This window comes from Ptychodera flava, chromosome 13, assembly GCF_041260155.1.
Source record: "Ptychodera flava strain L36383 chromosome 13, AS_Pfla_20210202, whole genome shotgun sequence".
Classification (NCBI taxonomy): domain Eukaryota; kingdom Metazoa; phylum Hemichordata; class Enteropneusta; family Ptychoderidae; genus Ptychodera; species Ptychodera flava.
The window spans coordinates 25,256,303-25,276,378 of NC_091940.1; the positions used below are offsets into that span (position 1 = coordinate 25,256,303).

The following is a 20,076-nucleotide window of genomic DNA, read 5'->3' on the forward strand; positions in this document are numbered from 1 at the left end:
TGAATATCGCCTGTTAAATTGCCCTAGGAGCATTATGCGTTGAAGAAGTCAGCGTATTATAAAGGGAGACCTAATTCACGAGAAGGGGAACTTGGAATTCGGTTTTCCGGTGTGTTTTTCTCGTGACCCTGTGTGAAATCTGAACAAAATCAGAGTCGATACTTCTCTTGTTTGTAAACAGTGCATTATCGTAAATAACGGTCGTTGACATGAAACGTTAAAAACATACAAGGAATGGTTGGACATTAACTTTATTCAACATCAAACCAGCTTTTGTTATGATAGCCGTCGTTTTCTTCAATTTAAAACCGACTCATGTTTCACTTAGATCCAACCTCTAAAACTTTGTGCGACAGTAGTTCTTTGCTGTCAAATTTAAGTCACCAGACAATCTAGATTGATCGTAGTTGCTACAGAGCTACTTGCATTAAGGGACGAATCGGCAACATGTGTGCCTTTTCCAATATCGATTTATCTGCTACTCATATCCAAATACTCAAATGTCGTTGTCATAACGCTAAAGAAGGATAATTTCATGGCATAAATTTACACTTTCAACGTCTAGGGCATAAGGCAAAGTTGTCACCTTTCTTCAAATGTCTTCATTTAACAATCCTTCCAGGAAGTTTTACATTCTTAGCTGCATTCCCCTGCTTCTGTAGCCTCTGAAATCACCCAAAAGTCAGCGGGTATTTTCATAGTCTCATCACTCCTGATACAAGGTGCGATCTCCCGGAAACTAATCATTGGCTACGTCTTGAGAATGTTTGGCCACCAAGATGGCTTGTACCATATTCATATGTTGGAAATAGCATGGTATAATAAATAATTTTACAAAAAAACAATAAGATTGAGTCAAGCGCCAAATAATGTTAACTCATTTCATATGTCGCCTCACTCAGGAACATATGGCAACGCTTTGGCCGTTCAACCTGTTCTCCGAGTCGGTCTCTCAAGCCTCTTACACAAAAATGAAACCCGAAGCACTGTTATTCGGAAAAGAGTAGACTAGCCTGGTGTTTTGACGTGTTGTCAAGCTCAAACTACGTGACTCACGAAACATTATCTTCTCCCATTAAAAGAAAACATGGTTATAGTCACACACTGACAAGGTATTACACAGTGAGCTTTTCTCTCAGTAATATTTCTCAAGATCACATGACCTAACGTGACGTGGGTTTCCACGACAGTTGCTGCGCCCTCTTCCAAGTTTGACGGGACTGTGTTTACTTAACCGCCAGTTGTGAAGCCCTCTGCAACATCTGAAAGTGGAGAGAAGACATGCAGTGTGTGTACTTAGTGAAAAGCGATCAAAATCATTCGATTTCACTGCTTTGTGCAATGACTTGGCACTCCACTTTAGTATGACATGCTAAACAAAAATGCGAATTTTGTTCACGATAATACATCCATGCATTTCCGACAGTTTGATAGATAAGTTTCTTTTGAAGGCAAATTGAACATTTCAATTCCACCTTTTTGCTGCATCATATTGTCACGGTAAAAGACAAATCCTCCCAAGAAACTTTAAAACTTTGAATTTTTCCCGTCAACACTTAAAAAGTATTGTAAAACTCTCTGACACTTGTATTTAAGAAAGTGGATTTCATTGTAGCTACTCCACGCTTATTGACAAAACATCGAAAAACGTCCGAATACTGTCTCCAGAACTCTGATTTTGAATTTTGAATATCTATTCTAAAATTTACTCAGGTTCAAGAATCTCTCTCTCTCTCTCTCTCTCTCTCTCTCTCTCTCTCTCTCTCTCTCTCTCTCTCTCTCTCTCTCTCTCTCTCTCTCTCTCTCTCTCTCTCATATGCGGTTGAATCCTTATACATGACACAAACGACGGATGACTCACCCGTCCTTTAAATGGGATTCCGCAGATGGCCTTCTTTCAGACACTTTTCGTCGACAACAGCTCCATCGATAGCCAGTCTTCTTTGCGACTGAATGTGGTGTACGGAAAGGAGAATCAGCGATGAGTAAGTATATGCACATTCATGTCAACATCCATATTCAAATGCCTATACTACATACCGCAATAGATATGTTCAAATTCGGCAATGAAGATGTCTGATATTTTATTCATTTACCTAAGTAGCCTTTATGGTACCTGCAGGCACCGTTGTATTGATCACCTTTACGATAGACTGACAGGCAATGTCGACACCTTCCGTTTTCAAGCACGGGTGTTGGTTTTTTGTTGTTTCTTTCTTCTTCTTTCCAAATTTCACCTTGTTTCTTTCTCTCGTAATGCTCTGTAGCTGCTGTCTTTGTGTCGAGTACTGAATAAAAATGAAAATAAATAGAGTTGGCATGGACAATGATTTTCTCTTTCGTATAGGTGGTTACGATGCTTTAAAGGATTTTAGACTTGGATTTCAAGCTAAAATGACAAGATACAACTAAGAAAATTTACGTAAGTTGTTGATATCCTGAAATTACTCTCTTATGTCTCTCTCTTTGTCACCCATTCTCTCTCTCTCTCTCTCTCTCTCTCTCTCTCTCTCTCTCTCTCTCTCTCTCTCTCTCTCTCTCTCTCTCTCTCTCTCTGAAACACTGAGACGCACCTTGAGATTTGCCTTTATTTAGATTGAGCCTTTGGAATTGGTTCGATACATTATACATCGCGAGTTGTCGTCTTTGCTGGATCTAATGAATGATATACAAAATTGTTACAGGTTAGTCTCGTTTTTTACCTTTATGTCGACGGTAACGCTATATTGTTAAGGGTCGTGTAGCCATTATCGAGTATATGATATTAAACCATTTAAATTATGTATAGTGAACATATCCATCAGTAGTAGCTTTCGCAGCCTTTCCCGTAGTTTGCGTTCCATTCGTAAAACACAGTTTCTGGTTCTAGTGAGAACATCATTTGAAAATGCCTTGTTTTCAACCTGTTAACGCTGCTTGTTTGTTAGCTCTGCGTGGCAGAGGTGGGTGGGAGACCGTATAGGCCCTAACGCCGGTAGCACACAGCCCAGACACACAGAGCGACCTGTTTGTGTAACATGAATCAGTGCCAAATGTTGTTGTTGTTGACAAATGAATTCCAGCCTGGACTTTTCAACAGCAACATTGCACATGGTGCAAAATCTGCCCCGTTTACACGTCGAATACCTTGTATTTCAACTGCTTTAGAGGGGGAGCAGAAAATACCACCACGGTATCATCAAAAGCTACGGCTTTTGGCCCTTTAAGAATTAAAATTCGCTTTGAACGCAATTTGGTGAATTCCGTTAATGTCGTACAATGTTTCCTTGCATGCACATCGAAATGACACCGTCTGTTGACACAGTAATACTGGTGAAAAAAAATGAACATGTCGATCAATTTGCAACCGCAATGACAATCTCACCTTGAGAATCCGGTTGTGATTGGCCTCACTCCTGCGCCGAACTTCTGCAACAGTTGTCAGCAGAGCTGATTTGCAAGCGACCAAGTCGCTCCGAGAGGACGCCCTCACCGTTGCTTGAAAAGACGATGCGTGTGATGAGCCAAATTTGATACGAATAGTTGACTTGTACCTCTTACATATCGGTTTGACACGGTGACCTTTTTTACCGACGATCAAACCGGGAAAGCGTAGACCATCGACGAGCAACTGGACAGCCTCTTCAAAGTCCGGTTTTGGGGTGTGACCGTCACAGTCTCTTTTGACGGTGAAAAGTTCATATCTCTCGTTGACGAGAGCCTCCAAGCAGTAGAGAAAGTTTGGCGCAAGATGTCCCCCTCGGTTACCAACAGCGATACACGACTCACTCTGAACTTTGGTATGCGCCACGATCTGTTTCACGATTGGAATTATCTTTGAAAGATCGGTGCAAAGCCAGGTTGTCATGCACTGTAGAGTCCAACTTTTAAGTGTGTCGAGTGATTCCGGGGTAAATGTAACATTCAAGCTTTTATCGTGGCCATCTCCTGATAGAAATGTGTATGGAAATGGGTAAACAATACGAGAAAGAAAATAAAGGAAGTGTTAAATTCTCAACAAATATGGATATTAATGATACAACAACCTCCGGGGTTACATAGCACACTCAGTTGCATTTATCAAGTACATCATAGTCCGAGCGGAGAAAAACATACACTGTTATGAGTAATATTTTGCTTTTTGAAATCAAACATATCATACGTATCTAGATCCAGGTTTTTTTGTTAAGCTGTCGTCATATATAGACTACTAAACGAAAACTACCAGAAAGAAACTCAACCAAGAATAAAACTGGCAATCCTGGTAACTAAGTCGAATAAAGTGTAGATCTGTTATAGCTGAGACGAAAAAAGATAGTAGATGGAAAAAAAATTGTATTTGTCAGATAGCAACTATTTGGGCAATATTAATGTACGCTGACATGGAAGTTTCTGTTTCAAAGTGGACGGTGTTAGTTTTTTAATTTCTCTCTTTCGGTTTTGTCATTTTTGCCGATTTGTTTATGTTTTTCCAGTGTATCGGTCACTTTGTGCGTTCAAAAAAAATAGAGACATAACCTTGAGCCAAAGGGAGCCGTCATTATTTACAGCCTGATGGGTCGGAGGAATTACATTAGAAACTCCGAAATTTCGAGCCCCCCCCCCTCCTCGCCAACCATGATGAATTTGAGTAAACCCCTCACTAACACACATGTATCAATACATGTATTAAGGGTACAGCAAATTAAAGAACTTTAAAAAACTGGTTTACCCTGCTAGATTATCATCAGTTGCCTCCAATCTGATTAAATAAAATCAGATGTAGAGTAAGGCATCGTCTATACTTAGCCGCGTAAGTAGGCTATATATGTCTCCGTACTGTGTATCTGATTTTAATCAGACTGCAGTTGCCTCATGACGGTTGAAAAAAGGCAAAAAAAACACAAAACAAAACAAAACAAACAAACAAAAACAAAACGAAATTCAAAGTCACAACAAAATATAAATACAAAAGTTCACCCTGTAACCCTGTAACCAATATCCAAATATATAGTATCGTTTAATTTAGATGGGTATCGCTAAATGTCCGACCCACATACACAAGCAAAACCTCGAGCTACAGTCGGCCAAATGCAGCTATGGCGTCGCTTACCTGAGCATGTGCAGACCAGCTTTGCGAACTTCAAGGCGTATCTCGGTGGCAGTAGATTGCATTTTCTGAGCTGATTATAACGAACTGGAGTTGACATCGCCATTTCGCATGGTGGAACATGCAAATACTGTTCACGGTATCACCGTCACCAAGGTTACGCGTCAGGCAACTGGTCGCATCGTTATCGGACATGTCCACGGTGGTTTTCAAGTGGTTTTCTGCCACACAATCACACGTCGACATTTCTTCCGAGACAGGACTGCACGTACGTTTGGCTTAAACTAAACTATAACGTCCGCTTTATAGGGAACAAAAACTGCTCATTCAGCTATAGCATTGTACTCGAGCAGTATTTTCTGCTGAGGTATTATTTCTATAAATAGTTTTCAAACGATGACATATTCAGGAGACTGTTGGAGAGTGCGAGCGCCGCCACCGGGCTGTACGATTGATCGAATTTGTTGCATAAATTTAAAAAAAATTAAAAATTTATTACCTCCAGAGATTTGAAAATAAATAATTTTTTATGGTTGAAAGATTGATCGATTTGAAACCAAAATTTTGTTTTATTTGTGTTTTGCCGAGTACACAGTCTGCAAATACAGGGATACAGGGTTACATACCGGAAGTCAATATGGCCGCACCCGTGGTTCGTATGTAAAGCCATGTGGGCACGCAAGTGCATTGCAGTCGACTTTCGTCATGTTTTGGTTGAAAGGTGATTTGGATGCCTTACCTTAATTCTATTCGAAAGCTACACAGGAAAGGTGGAAGTGCAACTATCGTCTTGACAAGGTGAGGTAACAATGTTTAACTACACAAACGTGTACACAAAGTGACAAACTACCCAGTGCACATAAAGCCTTAGCTTAGCTCTGCGCGCTGGGCTGTGTGTTACCGGCATTATACGGCCTCCCAACCACAGGGAGGCCGTATAACGCCGGTAACACACAGCCCTGCCATGCATACCTAATAACGCCTGTGGTCCGTACTGCAAAGGTGAAATGTGGTGGTAGCGATTGCGTCCATGGAGGTAGCCCTGCGTACAGGTCTGTGTGTTCCCGGCGTTATACGGTCGTATAACGCCGGGAACACACAGACCTGTACTCAGGGCTACCATGGAGGTAGCAAATCCATGATTATGCGGCAGTCAATGTCAGCCCCCACTCCCCCACCTCGGGGCATAGTGGGGGGTTTGGAAATTAGTCTTATGAAATTTGTCAAATGCCCCACCCCCTGGAGCAAGACACGGATGTACGAGAACCTATTTTTGTACATCCATGGGCAAGACAATGAAGTAAACCCACCTAAAAACAAGTAAACCCCGCACATTCACACAACCCCAGACCCCAATGGGTGGGGCATTCATAAATTCTATGCTTGTCTGGGAAAGTGACTAGGGGGATCAATATTAGGCAATTGCCCCACCTTGGGCATAGTTTCATGGCAAACACAATCTAGTCCACACATTTGTACCGTATCGCCGCGAGGTAGGGCCCCTTGCAAGGGGATTACATTGACTGCTGCATTAGTAAAATGAATGTAGCCAGTGTACACGACTTCCCCCGTCGATTTTGCACAGTACATGTAGAAAACCGGGGGGTCTTGCAGGTTGTGGATCTTGGATACCTGGGAAGTTATACAAAGTACATGACTGTTATTGTCCATAATTTCCATCTCCCATTACTGATTATCATTGAGGTATCTCCATGCTGGTATTCATCTCTCCCTCTGCCAACGGTGGAAGGACTGGATACTTAGGTTGTGTTTGTAGGGTGTCCCCAAATCCCAACAAAACACAATCAAGGAGAGACGATTCTGCAGTTGGACTACAGTAGACTGCCCCTAGCCACATACAAACATACAAAGTCTTTTTCACTGTTTTGAGCAAAAATGTTAATTTGTAAAGGTATTTCTCATCTTTTCATGTAGGAAAACTCTCTTTCGCTCACGATTTTCATCTCCTAGCAGGCCAGGGCATCACTCACAATGACGTGAATCATGGCTGTATCTCTACCTCCATAGTTGCATGAATCAAGTGTATGACAGGATCACTCATGCCTCTTGGTGGAAAATACCATTGACATGTAGAATAGTTGATCATTACTGAAAATAAGATCAATAAATTCATCCAAAGTTAATTGATGGAAAACCTCCAAGGCTTTGGTCACTAGATTTGTTACAGAATGTTGTCAATGAGAGATGAGGCTCCTGGTTCACATTGTTTTTCTTTTGTCTTGAATGCATGCTTTGCAGGAGAGAAGTATGAGTGTTGCAATGGGTAACAGACTTAATTACTCCAATAAGTTAATCCTGGCACCAATGGTGAGGATTGGGACTTTGCCAACGAGGTTGCTGGCCCTTGACTATGGTGCAGATATTGTGTATGGTGAGGTAGGTAGCTGACAACACTTCCATACAGACATGAAGACAAAGAGTGTTACATCAAATCTACCATGGTCTACTGGCAACACAAATGAGTGAAATGTATAATTCTGATTTTATCAGTAGTGAAAGAATATTCATAATGTTCATCACCAAGTGGTCAATGAGTTGTATCTTAAGTCTTGTCAACTGGAAACCTCTTCAAAATACTACTGTATCATACAGTACTGTCGTGGTAATATTTAATACAGTAACACAGATAATATCAGCTTGACTTGGCAATGCTCATACCTGTATGTACATACCTGTATGTACATACATGTATGTACATACATGTATGTATACTGAATTTATTGTATCAGGCCATTTTGCAGCATTTGCTTCCTTTGAAGATTTCCTGTGATTATGACACGGTTAATTGATGTCCTATCTTATTCAAGAGATACAGCTCACGTAGAATATCTGCACTTTCTTCATGCAGGAACTCATTGATTTCAAGATGCTCCAGTGCAAACGAGTTGAAAACAGTGAGTGCCACATATCGCTCAGTCTTTTACAACCAAGTGCTTTTACCTTTTCATTAGAATGGTTTGCTCCAAACATATTGTTATCAATCGTGACTGAGACCTGTTTACAGGAATTGGGGATGCACAGGTTAGCAATAGTTGCTGTGCACCTGACAGATATAACTCATTCTCTCAAGAGACGTAACATAAATTTGTCAGTTTTACGGTTCATCACTTAAGAAAATAATAGTATATGCAGACTTCCAATTGTGTCAAATAACTAATAATTGGAGATATACAGGTCATTATAGCTAGTGTATATCAACCATGGACAAACCAGAGTAGGTTTCAAAATCTAAAGAGTGATTTCTGTAAAAGTATCCAAGTATGGTTTACTTAAATACCCCAATATCTAGGACTTATCGCAATTTCTGCACAACTGAATTGGTGTGAATTATTTTTTCCTTAACAGAGATTCTCGGTACAGTAGATTTCGTTCTATCAAGTGGGCAGCCAGTTTTCAGGACATGTGCCAGGGAAAGAGACAGGGTTGTGTTCCAGATGGGCACAGCAGACCCACAGAGGGCAGTGCAAGTTGCCAAGTTAGTGTGAGTATCGAGAATATTGTGTGTGTAGAATGAGATTACAGTGGGTGTCAGTCTCACTTGTGCGATGCACGGGTACAACGCAATATTCTTCCATTGTTCTAGCTATCGACGTCTCCACATGCCTGGCGACCATTGTACAGCTAGCTGGTTTGCATAACGAAAGCAGTCCCTGCTCAGTACAGGCGGTAAGCCCTTTAGCATTGACCTCATGTCCCCTCTTGAATTCTCGGTACGCAAACAGCATACGTAGTAACCAAGTCGTCGGCAAGAGGATACGTTTGCCGGCAAACGAGAGCCAATACTTTGGACGATGGAATAAATAAAGATCCAAAGCTACGTCCATTGAATGGCACGGCCAAGGCGGTGAAGGACGTTGCCTGGCTTGAACTTGCAGAGCTCAAGCCCAGCTTAATACGTCGGACACCAGTTTATAATGGTATTTCCGAGTCATTCATATCCGTTCCATCGGAGGAACAAGTCGAGCCGTCTCGTCAAAAATACGTTCTCGTGTTTAGTCACGCAAAACTGAATAAGTGACTTTCATCTCGCACAATCAGCACCATCTGGCAAGTTATTTGCAAGAGGTGGCCTTTTAGATTAGCATTGCTGAGTTGGTCAAGTTCGGCAGCAATCTGTATAGCGCCAGACAGCCAAGTACGTCCAACTCTGCCAGAAAACGTCACCATGCTATCCTGCCAAGTCCGCTAAAAAGCTGTAAAAAAAACCCAGCCCCCCCTCGGGTGTGGGGAGACTGGCGGACAGGTTTCTGCACCTTTCCCTGTTTATCGACTCCCTGCAAACCCATTTCGAGGGGAAAAGGCGTTCCTTGTCAGAAAACCTGTCCTCGTATGACCCCTAAATGCACAGGGGATAGCAAAACGTAGTGCCGTCGACTTGGCAGGAAAGGGGGTACCCAAAAACGGCCCAATTTCCACCGAGTTGGTAGAATAATGGCCACCAGTGCTTAGATTCTGGCAACACCAAATTTCGAGCAGATTTTCACCGACTTGGCAGGAAAAGGGATACAGATATTTGCGATATTATCGCTTCATCAAAGCAAGATAGTCAAACTCTGTCAACAGTCTCGGTAAAGTCAAATCTTAGTGAATTTCTAAGTCACCAGGATCTGTGCACTGATCATCAGCAGATAATGAAATATTTGCAATTACCAATACTAGTTAGCAAATGATTTGTTGCATTGATCTTTGATGGTGGGTTACCTATTTTGCTTGCAGGCAAAATGATGTTGCTGGAATCGATGTCAACATGGGATGTCCTAAAGAATTCTCCATAAAGGTATGGTTACTTTTGTTTACTTGATCAGCTCTTTACAAGTGTATTACTAGTATTATATTTCTGTATCCAGATATGTTTCTTCCAACAGCAAATAATAGGCTTTAAAATAGTTTACATGCCAAACAGAACTATGTACAGTATGCTTTTCAAACTTACCCTTACTGGGCCAGCAATATTCTCTACATCCTCATTAATGACACACACACACACACACGTACACAAATCCTGACAAACTGTGGCAGAACTGAACAATTATTGTGACAACACTGTGAGTGAGACACTGCTCACAATCACTCTAGCCATAGTGGCAAGTGTTATGATAGCTCTACAGCTGTTGTTTTTGTGGCTTTGAAAAGTTTATTGGATGGATTTTGACAGTGCAACCAGGTATGAAGGTCAGAGGCAAACTTTGATTAAACAATTATGATTAAGAATTGTACATGTTGAAACCAGTGAATGAAATACAATCCACAAGCTTGGTTGCTATGCATCGGATATTGGTCCAGAAATTACTTTACCATAGATGGATTAGTGTTAGTCAGTGCCCAGTTCCAAAGAGAGCCAGTATTGCTGATAAAGATTAAGACAACAAATTGTTGGGAAAGGTAATTGTTCAGAAATTCATTGTATGTATACAAATATCTTATTCAGGGTGGAATGGGAGCAGCCTTGCTGACCAAACCAGACAAAATAAGAGAAGTAAGTTACACATACCTTATCTCATGATTTATTCATTAATCACAGTGAAAATCATAAATTTTATTAACATAAGCAAGTACATGTATACCATCCTATATGTAACATTTTTACCAGCTTTGCTAAACCTATTGAACCAGTTATTGTAATAACATCATTTCTATTTTAATAAAATTTACAGCACAGACCTGCCAAGACGTTTTTCATCATCACTGGTAAAAAATGTCTAAAAGAGTTCTTTTCATGTATTTCTAGTCATATCGAGAGTCATGATGACACAGAGGTGCCTTGATTATGTGTACTATTGTTTTACAAGTTTCTTTGAGTGACTTTGAAATCACCAATTTTTTTCCCACCATACTGCTTCAATCTACACTCACGGTATCAATTCATTTATATCTTTCTTTCATCAGATTCTATGCAGCCTGGTGAAGGAATCATCCAAACCTGTAACTTGTAAAATTAGAATTCTCCCAAAGGTGGGTGTCACTCTGAATTCAGTAATGTGAGTAATAAGGATGCAAAACGGGAAAATTTTTTTTGTAGTATTGTGTAAATAGTGTATAACGTTGATCACGATTTCAGGTTTTGTTACTAAAACACGATTGGAACTAATTTGGGATTCGTAGATGACCAAGTAATGTCTGTTTGATCTGCAAATTTAAGCCCATCTACTTTTCTTTTTAAGTTATACACTTGTTCTTATGAGTAATTTGTAATATTGCAACAGCAAGCTTTAGAGCGCCTAACCCTTTTGAGAAATTTGAAAAATATGAGGATCCAATTATCCCAAATTAGTTCCAATCATGTTCTAAATACAGCTACACGCACACAACATCGGACAACGCTGCCAAAATTTCTGACAAATTTTGTTGTTGCATGTGCGGCTGTTGTTGCAGCTTGTAGTCAGAGCCATAAATTCAGAGGAATTATGTGACTTTTAGTAGCCATTGTAGAACTAGCAGGTTTTATTTTTGTCGTTGATGCGAAAAATTCAGACAAATATTTATTTCATGCATATTAATGAGAGAGAAAAATAAAGTCATTTGCGGTCAGCCTTATTGTGTACAGGTAATTCTGATTGAGACATACTCTTGCATGATACGTTTAAGTGCTCTTTACATTTCTGTTTTCTGTTTTTTAAAAACATTTGTAAACAGCAGCATAACCAACTGCTACATGTGAATTTGTAATGTTACATGTATGTCAGGCCAGAGTAACTCAATTCTTTGTTCTTCGTCCCCTCAAAATTCGAAAAGCTAGGCGGGTAAGCAGGTTAAAAAAATACCCACAAAGTCAATATGCCATTATTTGACAGTTTTCTCATACAATGTGCTCATTCCTGTAACGATATGCATATAGAGAATATACTAGTAACTTAACTTCACCACATGGTTTCAATGGTTGTAATGCAATGTAAGCCATGACTTTCTTTTGTGACAGAATATGGTCAACAGTCGAAAACTCTGCAAGAAAAGTTTGTTTATTTTTCCTGAAAAACTCCAAAAACCTATACTCACATTCACCAACTCTGGCCTCGCTCTGACATGACAGTGCATGGTGTAAGTTATTTATCATGCAAGTCCCTAACATTGAACTCAGTGTTTTGCAGAAACGTGAATCTGTTAAATTTGCCAACATATACTATGAGTACAACATCCATAATATAGCTTCAAGGTTGCACACTATGTTTTATCCAATACAGCACTATGAGAGTTTCAAAGCCGGTATCATTTAATAAGTTGTGTTTTTCCACTTTTCCTTCACAGGTAGAAGACACCATACAACTGGCCAAGTTGATTGAAAGTACTGGAGTGTCAGCATTAGCAGTACATGGTAGACTCAGGGATGAGCGCCCTCGGCATAAAGTACATTGTGATTATATTAAAGCTGTAGCAGAGTCCGTATCAATTCCTCTGATTGCAAAGTAAGACATTCCATTGTGAATTACTTCACAGAGTTCATTGACCAGGAAAATTTGGTACGAAATGTGATTCAGTTGTGTGAGTTAGTTGTCTTAGTGTGTCTGTCCTGATCTTGCTCACTCACTGTGTTTCTCCCTGTCTGTTATTGTTATTGTCATTTTATTTCTTTTTCTCCCTTTAATACAGCTTTCTAAGTTTGAATCTTTTTGTCTCACAGATGATTGCTGTACATGCACCCTCTTTATGCCTATATACCTGAATCTCTGTACTTCACGACACAGTTTCAATCTTTTCCTTGTTATACTGCATACATTCATTTATAACACTGCGATAAGATTTCTGTCTTTTCCAGTTCTTTTCTTTTTATCCCTGTGTACCGTAATTTGTTTGCTCAAGTTTCTAAAACTTACTTCCTCTTTCGTTTCATGTAGATGCCTTCCCCAGCTTTACGGTGTTCTTTTTATTTGCACGCCAATAAATTAAAATAGCTTCTATAGATAGTCTTCTATGATTGTGAACTGTTTAACAATTTTATTTGTGGTACATTTCTATTTTCCATTGTCAATTACCATCACAAATTAATTTAATAGTTTGAGTATACAACAGCCACATGACATGATATGACAAATGCACTTTTTTGCAATTCATAATTTTTCCACATTTCTTGTCATATTTTCATCAAAGAACCAGAGTGAAATCCAAAGTACATCCAAGTCTATAAGGTCATAAAACTTTGTCACTGTTGCTGTAACTCTGCTATCCTGTGCTTCTGTGTTATGATTTCTTTCCATCCCTGACTATTTGTTGCGTTGTTTTGTGATTTGTCCGCAGTGGTGGTTCAGATGACATCATCGATTCCTACGAAGGGATTAAAAAATTTAAAGAAATGACAGGGGCGTCTTCCGTGATGATAGCCCGGGAGGCTCAGTGGAATCCGTCTATTTTCAGAAGAGAAGGAAAGTTGGAAGAACACGAAGTCTGCAAGGCTTACGTGAAATATGTAAGTGTACACTCAGACTTGCCAAGATGAAGTATTTACTGAGAGATTCTTTCTGCACAAGCTGGTGTGCGATAAACACCACAGATCGGTCTATTTGACAAGATTTGCGTCGATATTCAATATTCATGAAGTTTGATGACGATGACAGGACTAGGCCATAAAAAACATCGTGTTTCATTTTTTATCTGCCACAGTGTAGATGTCACATAATCTCCATACCTTTCTTATGTTGCTGACTTTATTAAATTTATTCAATATATTTCATTGAGTCCAGACTAGTGGACAACATATCAGTCACACCAACAATGTGTTCTGTTCATTTTCATAAATGCTCTCTAAATACTTGGGGCATTTGCGCAGATAAGACCAGGTTATATTTTATTGAGCACATCCACAGAGTTTTGCACACACTCTTCATCGTGTGTATATTCTGTACAGTGTACTCCAGTATAGTGAACTGTTTACATATTACTTGCAGTGACTGCAAGAACAATTTAAGTATTACGTGGTATTTTTGATCTATAATTTTCAAATATTTCATAAACCCCATGGTTGTGAGATTGTTAACTAGCTCAAAGACTATTGTATTTGAGAGCCACATGGAAACATCTGAAAGACAGCCATAAAGAATGTGAGATGAGAAACATTAAGATATTGATATCTTTGTATGGATCCAGGCTTCTCAGGATGAGACTTGTCATTGGACATAGATATCTTGTAATGTCTGCAAAGCATGTGTCTATAATTTTCTTTAACAGCTTAAGAATTCCATCTGAACGCCATTCTTTCAAGAAACAGTTCAAAATCAAAACTGATGGGGTTTGTGTAAGATTTACCAATTTGTCTCTTCTTGCCCAACTTAACTTTCACCATTTGCCTAACTAAACTTGTCCCCAAAACCTGTTTTGTGTAATTTATGAGCCTCCCTAAGAATGTTTCCAACACATTCCTAAGAATATGGTGGTGTCTTTACACACTTGCAACACTTGTGTCATTCACGTGCTGGCTGTTCATCTATTTGCTCCTCTCACTTCAGGCTGTAGACTACGATAATCCTTACCAGAACAGCAAATACTGTCTACAGCAAATCCTTCATGAAAAAATGGAGACGCCACAAGGCCAGGCTTTGATGCATTCTGAATCTGCAAGGGATATTTGGTGAGTTCAAACTATCGCAGAAATGTCAGACTTTGCTATGATAACATCACTACTGACAACACTATAGAAACACTTACATACATAAACACTCATAGACAATGGTAAACTGCCATATATTTTGTTATTCACATAATCTTCAACCAATCTTTTACACATATGTTTGCCAACACAGTGCTGCATACATTTAAACACAAGGCATAACTTGGATCACCTTAGCAGTGATAATGAATGCTAAACTCTACGACTTCAAAATCAAAAGTTGTTTGGTTTTACACGGTAACATTTTTGGTCAGATTATCTACCTAGAAGTATTTTAAAGTGCAGCGTTACTCTCCATGCCCATTGAAACAAAGCTCTTCTAATTTTAAGTAATACCACGAAATCAACAGCTCAGAATGCCCTTTTCGCTGTTAGTATTGCTTACATGTATGAATCTTCTAAGAGATAAATTTGTTGAAAATTTTAATGTGACTTGCCAACTGTTTAACATCCTAACTTGTAAAATCATCTTTCCTCTGCATATGTAACGGGAACACACATTATTACACACTGGCCTCTGTAAATTATGGAGTTTCATCATACAGTAAATTGAAGTGTCAGAGGATGTAGAGTCCAATAATAGTCACACGCAGTCCGATAACATTGTGTATTATTAGGCTCTATTTGACCTCTCAACTATTTAATATAAGAAAACCTGATGCGATTAGATTTCATTTTGAAAAAAAAAATATTTAACAGTGATTAAGTAAAACAATGTGTATTTTATGACCAGTGAAAAATTGTGAATTCGTGTGAAATCATTCTGCAGAACTGCACAGGGTGAATTTCATTCCATGTGCTTAGCTAATGTGATGGATACATCTCTAGTCACCGCGCAACAACACAGCACCATTTATGCACAGGGCATTCTGAAAACATTGCATTTTTCAATCTTACATATAAAATTCAACCGTGAACTAAGGTACTAACCGTGAATAAGGTACTGGGAATTATATCTTCATACATAGTACAGTCCATTTTTGTCCTCAATGCTATGCATCTCAGATAATATCTCGACTGAACTTTGAACTCAGACATAAATCCCAGCATTTTGCAAATACCAGTAACCGTACATTAATTTTGTTGAAATAGGCATTATTTTTAACCATCTTTCCACAGTGCAATATGGAGGATGGAGGGCTACTTTAAAGAGGTGGAGTCGAGGAGGGAGAGGGACAGAGACTTCTATGAAAACCAGAGAGGACCTTATGAAAATGATTTCAGATCTGTGAAAAGGAGAAAACTTGATGACGGGTGTACAGTTACTGAAATGCACATCAGATTTGTCAAGTAAGTGGAATTGAGTTGTTTGCCTTTCCAGAATGTGATTTGTCCTCTGTAGCTGTGACTGCAATATCTATATTCCTTTCTATCATCTATCTCTACTCTTTGTTTTACAACCCTTTGATGAATACATCATTTCAGTATAGACTGAAAATGCCATATTTCATTCATTCACCATCCTGCTGAAATTCAAATGTATAATCACAACAATATACAAGTATAGTTTATAGTTTGTCAGCTAACATTTGCTTGCTTAGCTATTTGCCAGTGTTGGTGATATTATTTCAAACTGTGATTTGTCATTCTTTTCACACCTAGTGTGTGTGAGAAGAACAAAATTTCCTCTACCATCTTACCCAGCTATGGAATCTTCCCACTGTATTCTACGGGGAACCTAGTTCATACTGTAACAATTGATTATCATTTTCTTTGTAAGTAATGATACACAAATGCAAGCCATAATTTTCTCTGCCTTTGCAGGAAAGACTACAGTGAGAAAACCCCTAAGAGTCATCTCATTGAATGGTGTAGAAGGAAAGGATTGCCAGTCCCACATTACCAGACAGTAAGTTGCAATCATCATATGGCTGATATCACATACAATGATAGCAGTCTATTACAGGACTAGTTGCTGGAACGTTTGACAATTTTTTTGCACAACTTTTGTTCTGTGGTAATTGCAAGTTCTTGTTCTATTCCTCAAAGCATGTTGAAATACCTAGTCTTCTGCCTGTCAATGCAAAATGCACTCTCATTGTTTATAATTGAAATCTGGTCCAGCCCAGAATGTGGCTGTCAACAATAACAATGAAGTTTGAACATATACAGGCTGAGTTGACAAGCTGAATACTGGGTATCTCAACATACTTTTTGAAGTAGAACAAGAAACCGTAGTTGAAATTGAAAACAAAAATAGTGAAAAAAGTCATTAAAAGTTCACCTACTAGTCATTTAATCTCCAGAGATAGTAAAATTATCTGTAAGGACATGGAAACATGTCAATTAAAGGGCCAGGTTGTTTATAATCATCATCTAAAGACAAATTAATCAACTTGATAAAAATTTCAATGGAAAACAAAGGACTCAGGCCATGTAAATACTCAGTGTCAACAAGAATTACCCTGAGAATCAGGGATTTGGGAGTGCTCCTTTAAGAACATTCTTGCGATGAAAAGGTCTGTAATGTGTAATACAATGAAACCTGCCTATTAAAGACACCCTTGATAAGGGACATCAAATGGTAACGTAACCACTTTCTGTGAAGTGTTTTTGCTCATTAGTTTTTGCCTTTGTCGTATCTGCAGGAAGAGAGGCTGAAAGATAGACATTTCAAGTCAGTCGTTCTTGTAGATGGGGAAAAATATTCATCAAGTTTTTGGTAAGTTGAAAGGGTGAGGTATCATGCAAGACTTCCTAAATGGCAAATGAATCACTGGAAAGTGTTAAGTTGACCATGAAAGATGACGGCACAATGTGAAAAAAATATTAGTCGTCATTTTCAAAAACATCTTTGTGATGTTACTGCAGTAGTAGAGTATAGGAATGAAAAATATTGACCTAAGCTGGAAAAAATACAAGCAATAGAAACTTTTTGATACCATGGCAGTTGATATCTGTGAGCTTTGTCCATGCCATTACCAAGCTCGTTATGTTAAACAAATAGTAGTAGTTGACATCATGAAATAGGTGTACAAGAAGTTTCACACTTCCATACCATAAGTATCCATTTCCAAGGGTGCAAGAGGTGAAAAAAATTTATATGACTGTTCAACACACGTATTTGCTTCTTTTAAGCAAGACTAATTTTGTTCCCCATGAAACATTTAAACTTGTGATCATTTCATGTCTGAAATATTCAGAATTATTCTATTATCATTGTCATCATGTCTTCTGTTTCTCCAGTTGTTTTATCAAATTACCTTCACTACAAACAGAAACTATTTACTGCAAGAGGGCACCTCCAGAACTGTTAATTTCATAAGCTGTTTTTGTTTGTTTGTTGTAGGGAAAAAAGTAAACGGTTTGCAGAACAGTCGGCTGCTGTAGTGTGTCTTCGTTCTCTTGGCGTCAGTGACGGCCGAAAAGAAGATCCCCATTGTAGTCAGAAATCATTGTGGCAAATATTCTGAGCCATTTTTATAAAATAACAGAACCAAATGCATTACACAAGCCAACAGCTTGGATAATGGGGGAAATCTACTTTGAACTTTGCTTTTCTTTCCCAGTTAGCAAAATCATCATGATGCAGCAAGTGTTGGCCATTGGAAAACAAACATAAACTTACCATTTTGTGGAATGAGCTGTGATGAGAGACAGTACAATGTGTGCAGGCTTTTCTCAAAGGACAAACGATGCTGGCAAAACTGTGGCCTCATGTCTTGATTGTCCATGAAAGTCACTCTTCAAAGGTTGTGCATCAGGAGTAAACCATTGTAAGATATCAACTTTTATCATCAGCGGTGCATTAAAGTAAAAATGCCCTTGTTCTCGACGTCGCTAAAGAGGAAAAAGGTACATGTAACATAAGGTAACACAGTTATTAACCCAAGATCAGCATGGTTACATGAAAACCTTTTCCGCAACTTTGGCATAAAAAAAATATTGTGTGTTGCCCTTAACATACCCTCAGGAAATAGGATAGATCGGTCTGGAATTTTTGTTTACTTTATATTTTTATGTGGTTTGACCTATTAAAGACAGTAAAACTTGGCAAAATACTGCATGATTTTTGAGAAGATGAAAACAAGTTGGAAGGTTTTAAGTAGGGTAGGTCGTGTTACCGGAAACCCGTCTTTTTTTTTACCTTGCCTAATGTTTTGAATGTACGGTATTGGAATCAATGTCATCTACATGCATTTTAATCTTTCAAAGTTTATTTCTTTTCTTTTAAGGCATATATAGTGACGTCTTACAAGATATGTAACCTTGACTGTGAATATTTTAATATTTAAATAAAACAGGGAGAGAGGAAAACATGAATCTGTGACTATGGAGTCAACTGAATGACGTGAAAATGTGGGGTGTAGAGACAAGGAGGGGGTCAGTAAAATACTTGATTACTGAGAGGTGCTTGTAAAGTTTGAACTCACAGCTTTTCAGTCAGTAACTTACTTTGCAAGAATATGGAACGTCACTTTAACCCTTTCACCACCATGGTTTGTCCCAAACCCATTGTTTTCTATGGTAAAGTTGGACCTGTATACAGGGAACTGGGGGTGACAGGGTTTAAGAGGCTGAAGTAGCTGAATGAAAGCAATTATTACAATTACAAAATAGCAGCAAGTAGTCTTTGATGTTAAACATTGTAAATCGGCTACCAATTTAAGGTAGCACGCACCGCGGGGACAGATAGTCGGACTCTCAAATTTCTACAATTCTTTTCTGATCTACCACTTTGTGGGGGTTCATTTTAAAGCTCTTGGAGTACAAAAAGTTTCACGTTCTTAGTTTTTAGCTCACATTTGGTTATACCAATGTGAGTTTATCGTATAAGCTGAAGTCGATAGCGTCTGTATGTATGTGTGTATGTATATATGTATGTGTGTATGTATGTAAGTATGTATGTACGTACAGTATGTCCGTCAACATCAAAAACACGCAAACCGCTGCAGGTTTCAGCTTGGTATTTGGTGTGTGGATGCATCCTGGGCTATAGATGGGATTTTGTTCAAATGAAGTCTGCATTACCAAAATTATGCAAATGAGCTTACAAATGTGAAAATGGTCAAGAATTAATAACTCAAGAACTACTGTTTTGATTGCTTTGAAAATATATGTGCAACTACCGGTACCTTAGGTGAACCTTATACAGTGTTACAAATATTGCGAAGATGTCCTTAATTTTGTATTTTTGCTGAATTTTTTGGTGATTTTTCTCATTTTCTGTAAAAATTCTTCTTCTCTGAAACCGCCAGCCCAGTGGCTCTCAAATTTGGGTTGGATCTTTGCGAGGGTGTTACTCTTCTAATTGTTGAAATTATGACAAAATTGGGAAAATTACTATTTTGGAGCAATTTGTCATTTTTGGTCAAAAAATCTTAAACAGTATTATCTTTTTAAAACCCCTGGACAGACAGCTTTTATATTTGGTAAACAGACGTACAGAGAT

At 38.7% G+C, this 20,076-nt stretch overlaps 2 protein-coding genes across 6 annotated transcripts; one reads left to right on the forward strand and one right to left on the reverse strand.

Moving 5' to 3' along the window:
* Positions 1 to 235: 235 nt before the first annotated feature.
* LOC139147946 (uncharacterized) lies at positions 236 to 5,368 on the reverse strand. Its single transcript, XM_070719191.1, has 6 exons — positions 5,072 to 5,368; positions 3,365 to 3,927; positions 2,574 to 2,655; positions 2,097 to 2,288; positions 1,862 to 1,949; positions 236 to 1,262 (listed from the first exon to the last, which is right to left on the reverse strand). Exons 1-6 carry the CDS (start codon positions 5,172 to 5,174, stop codon positions 1,136 to 1,138), a joined length of 1,155 nt encoding a protein of 384 aa, XP_070575292.1. The 5' UTR covers positions 5,175 to 5,368; the 3' UTR covers positions 236 to 1,135.
* LOC139147945 (tRNA-dihydrouridine(20) synthase [NAD(P)+]-like) lies at positions 2,575 to 18,947 on the forward strand. Of its 5 annotated transcripts, none has more exons than XM_070719187.1 (14): positions 2,575 to 2,684; positions 7,328 to 7,465; positions 7,938 to 7,983; positions 8,435 to 8,570; positions 9,806 to 9,866; positions 10,518 to 10,565; positions 10,976 to 11,041; positions 12,332 to 12,489; positions 13,319 to 13,487; positions 14,524 to 14,645; positions 15,804 to 15,974; positions 16,449 to 16,533; positions 17,273 to 17,346; positions 17,974 to 18,947. In XM_070719187.1, exons 2-14 carry the CDS (start codon positions 7,337 to 7,339, stop codon positions 18,095 to 18,097), a joined length of 1,389 nt encoding a protein of 462 aa, XP_070575288.1. In that variant the 5' UTR covers positions 2,575 to 2,684; positions 7,328 to 7,336; the 3' UTR covers positions 18,098 to 18,947. The 5 variants fall into 5 exon arrangements, with proteins under 5 accessions (XP_070575288.1, XP_070575286.1, XP_070575291.1 ...); XM_070719185.1 differs by lacking the exon at positions 2,575 to 2,684 and adding an exon at positions 5,690 to 5,866; XM_070719189.1 differs by lacking the exon at positions 2,575 to 2,684 and adding an exon at positions 5,694 to 5,866 and having other exon boundaries at positions 10,976 to 11,045; positions 12,336 to 12,489.
* Positions 18,948 to 20,076: the final 1,129 nt, after the last annotated feature.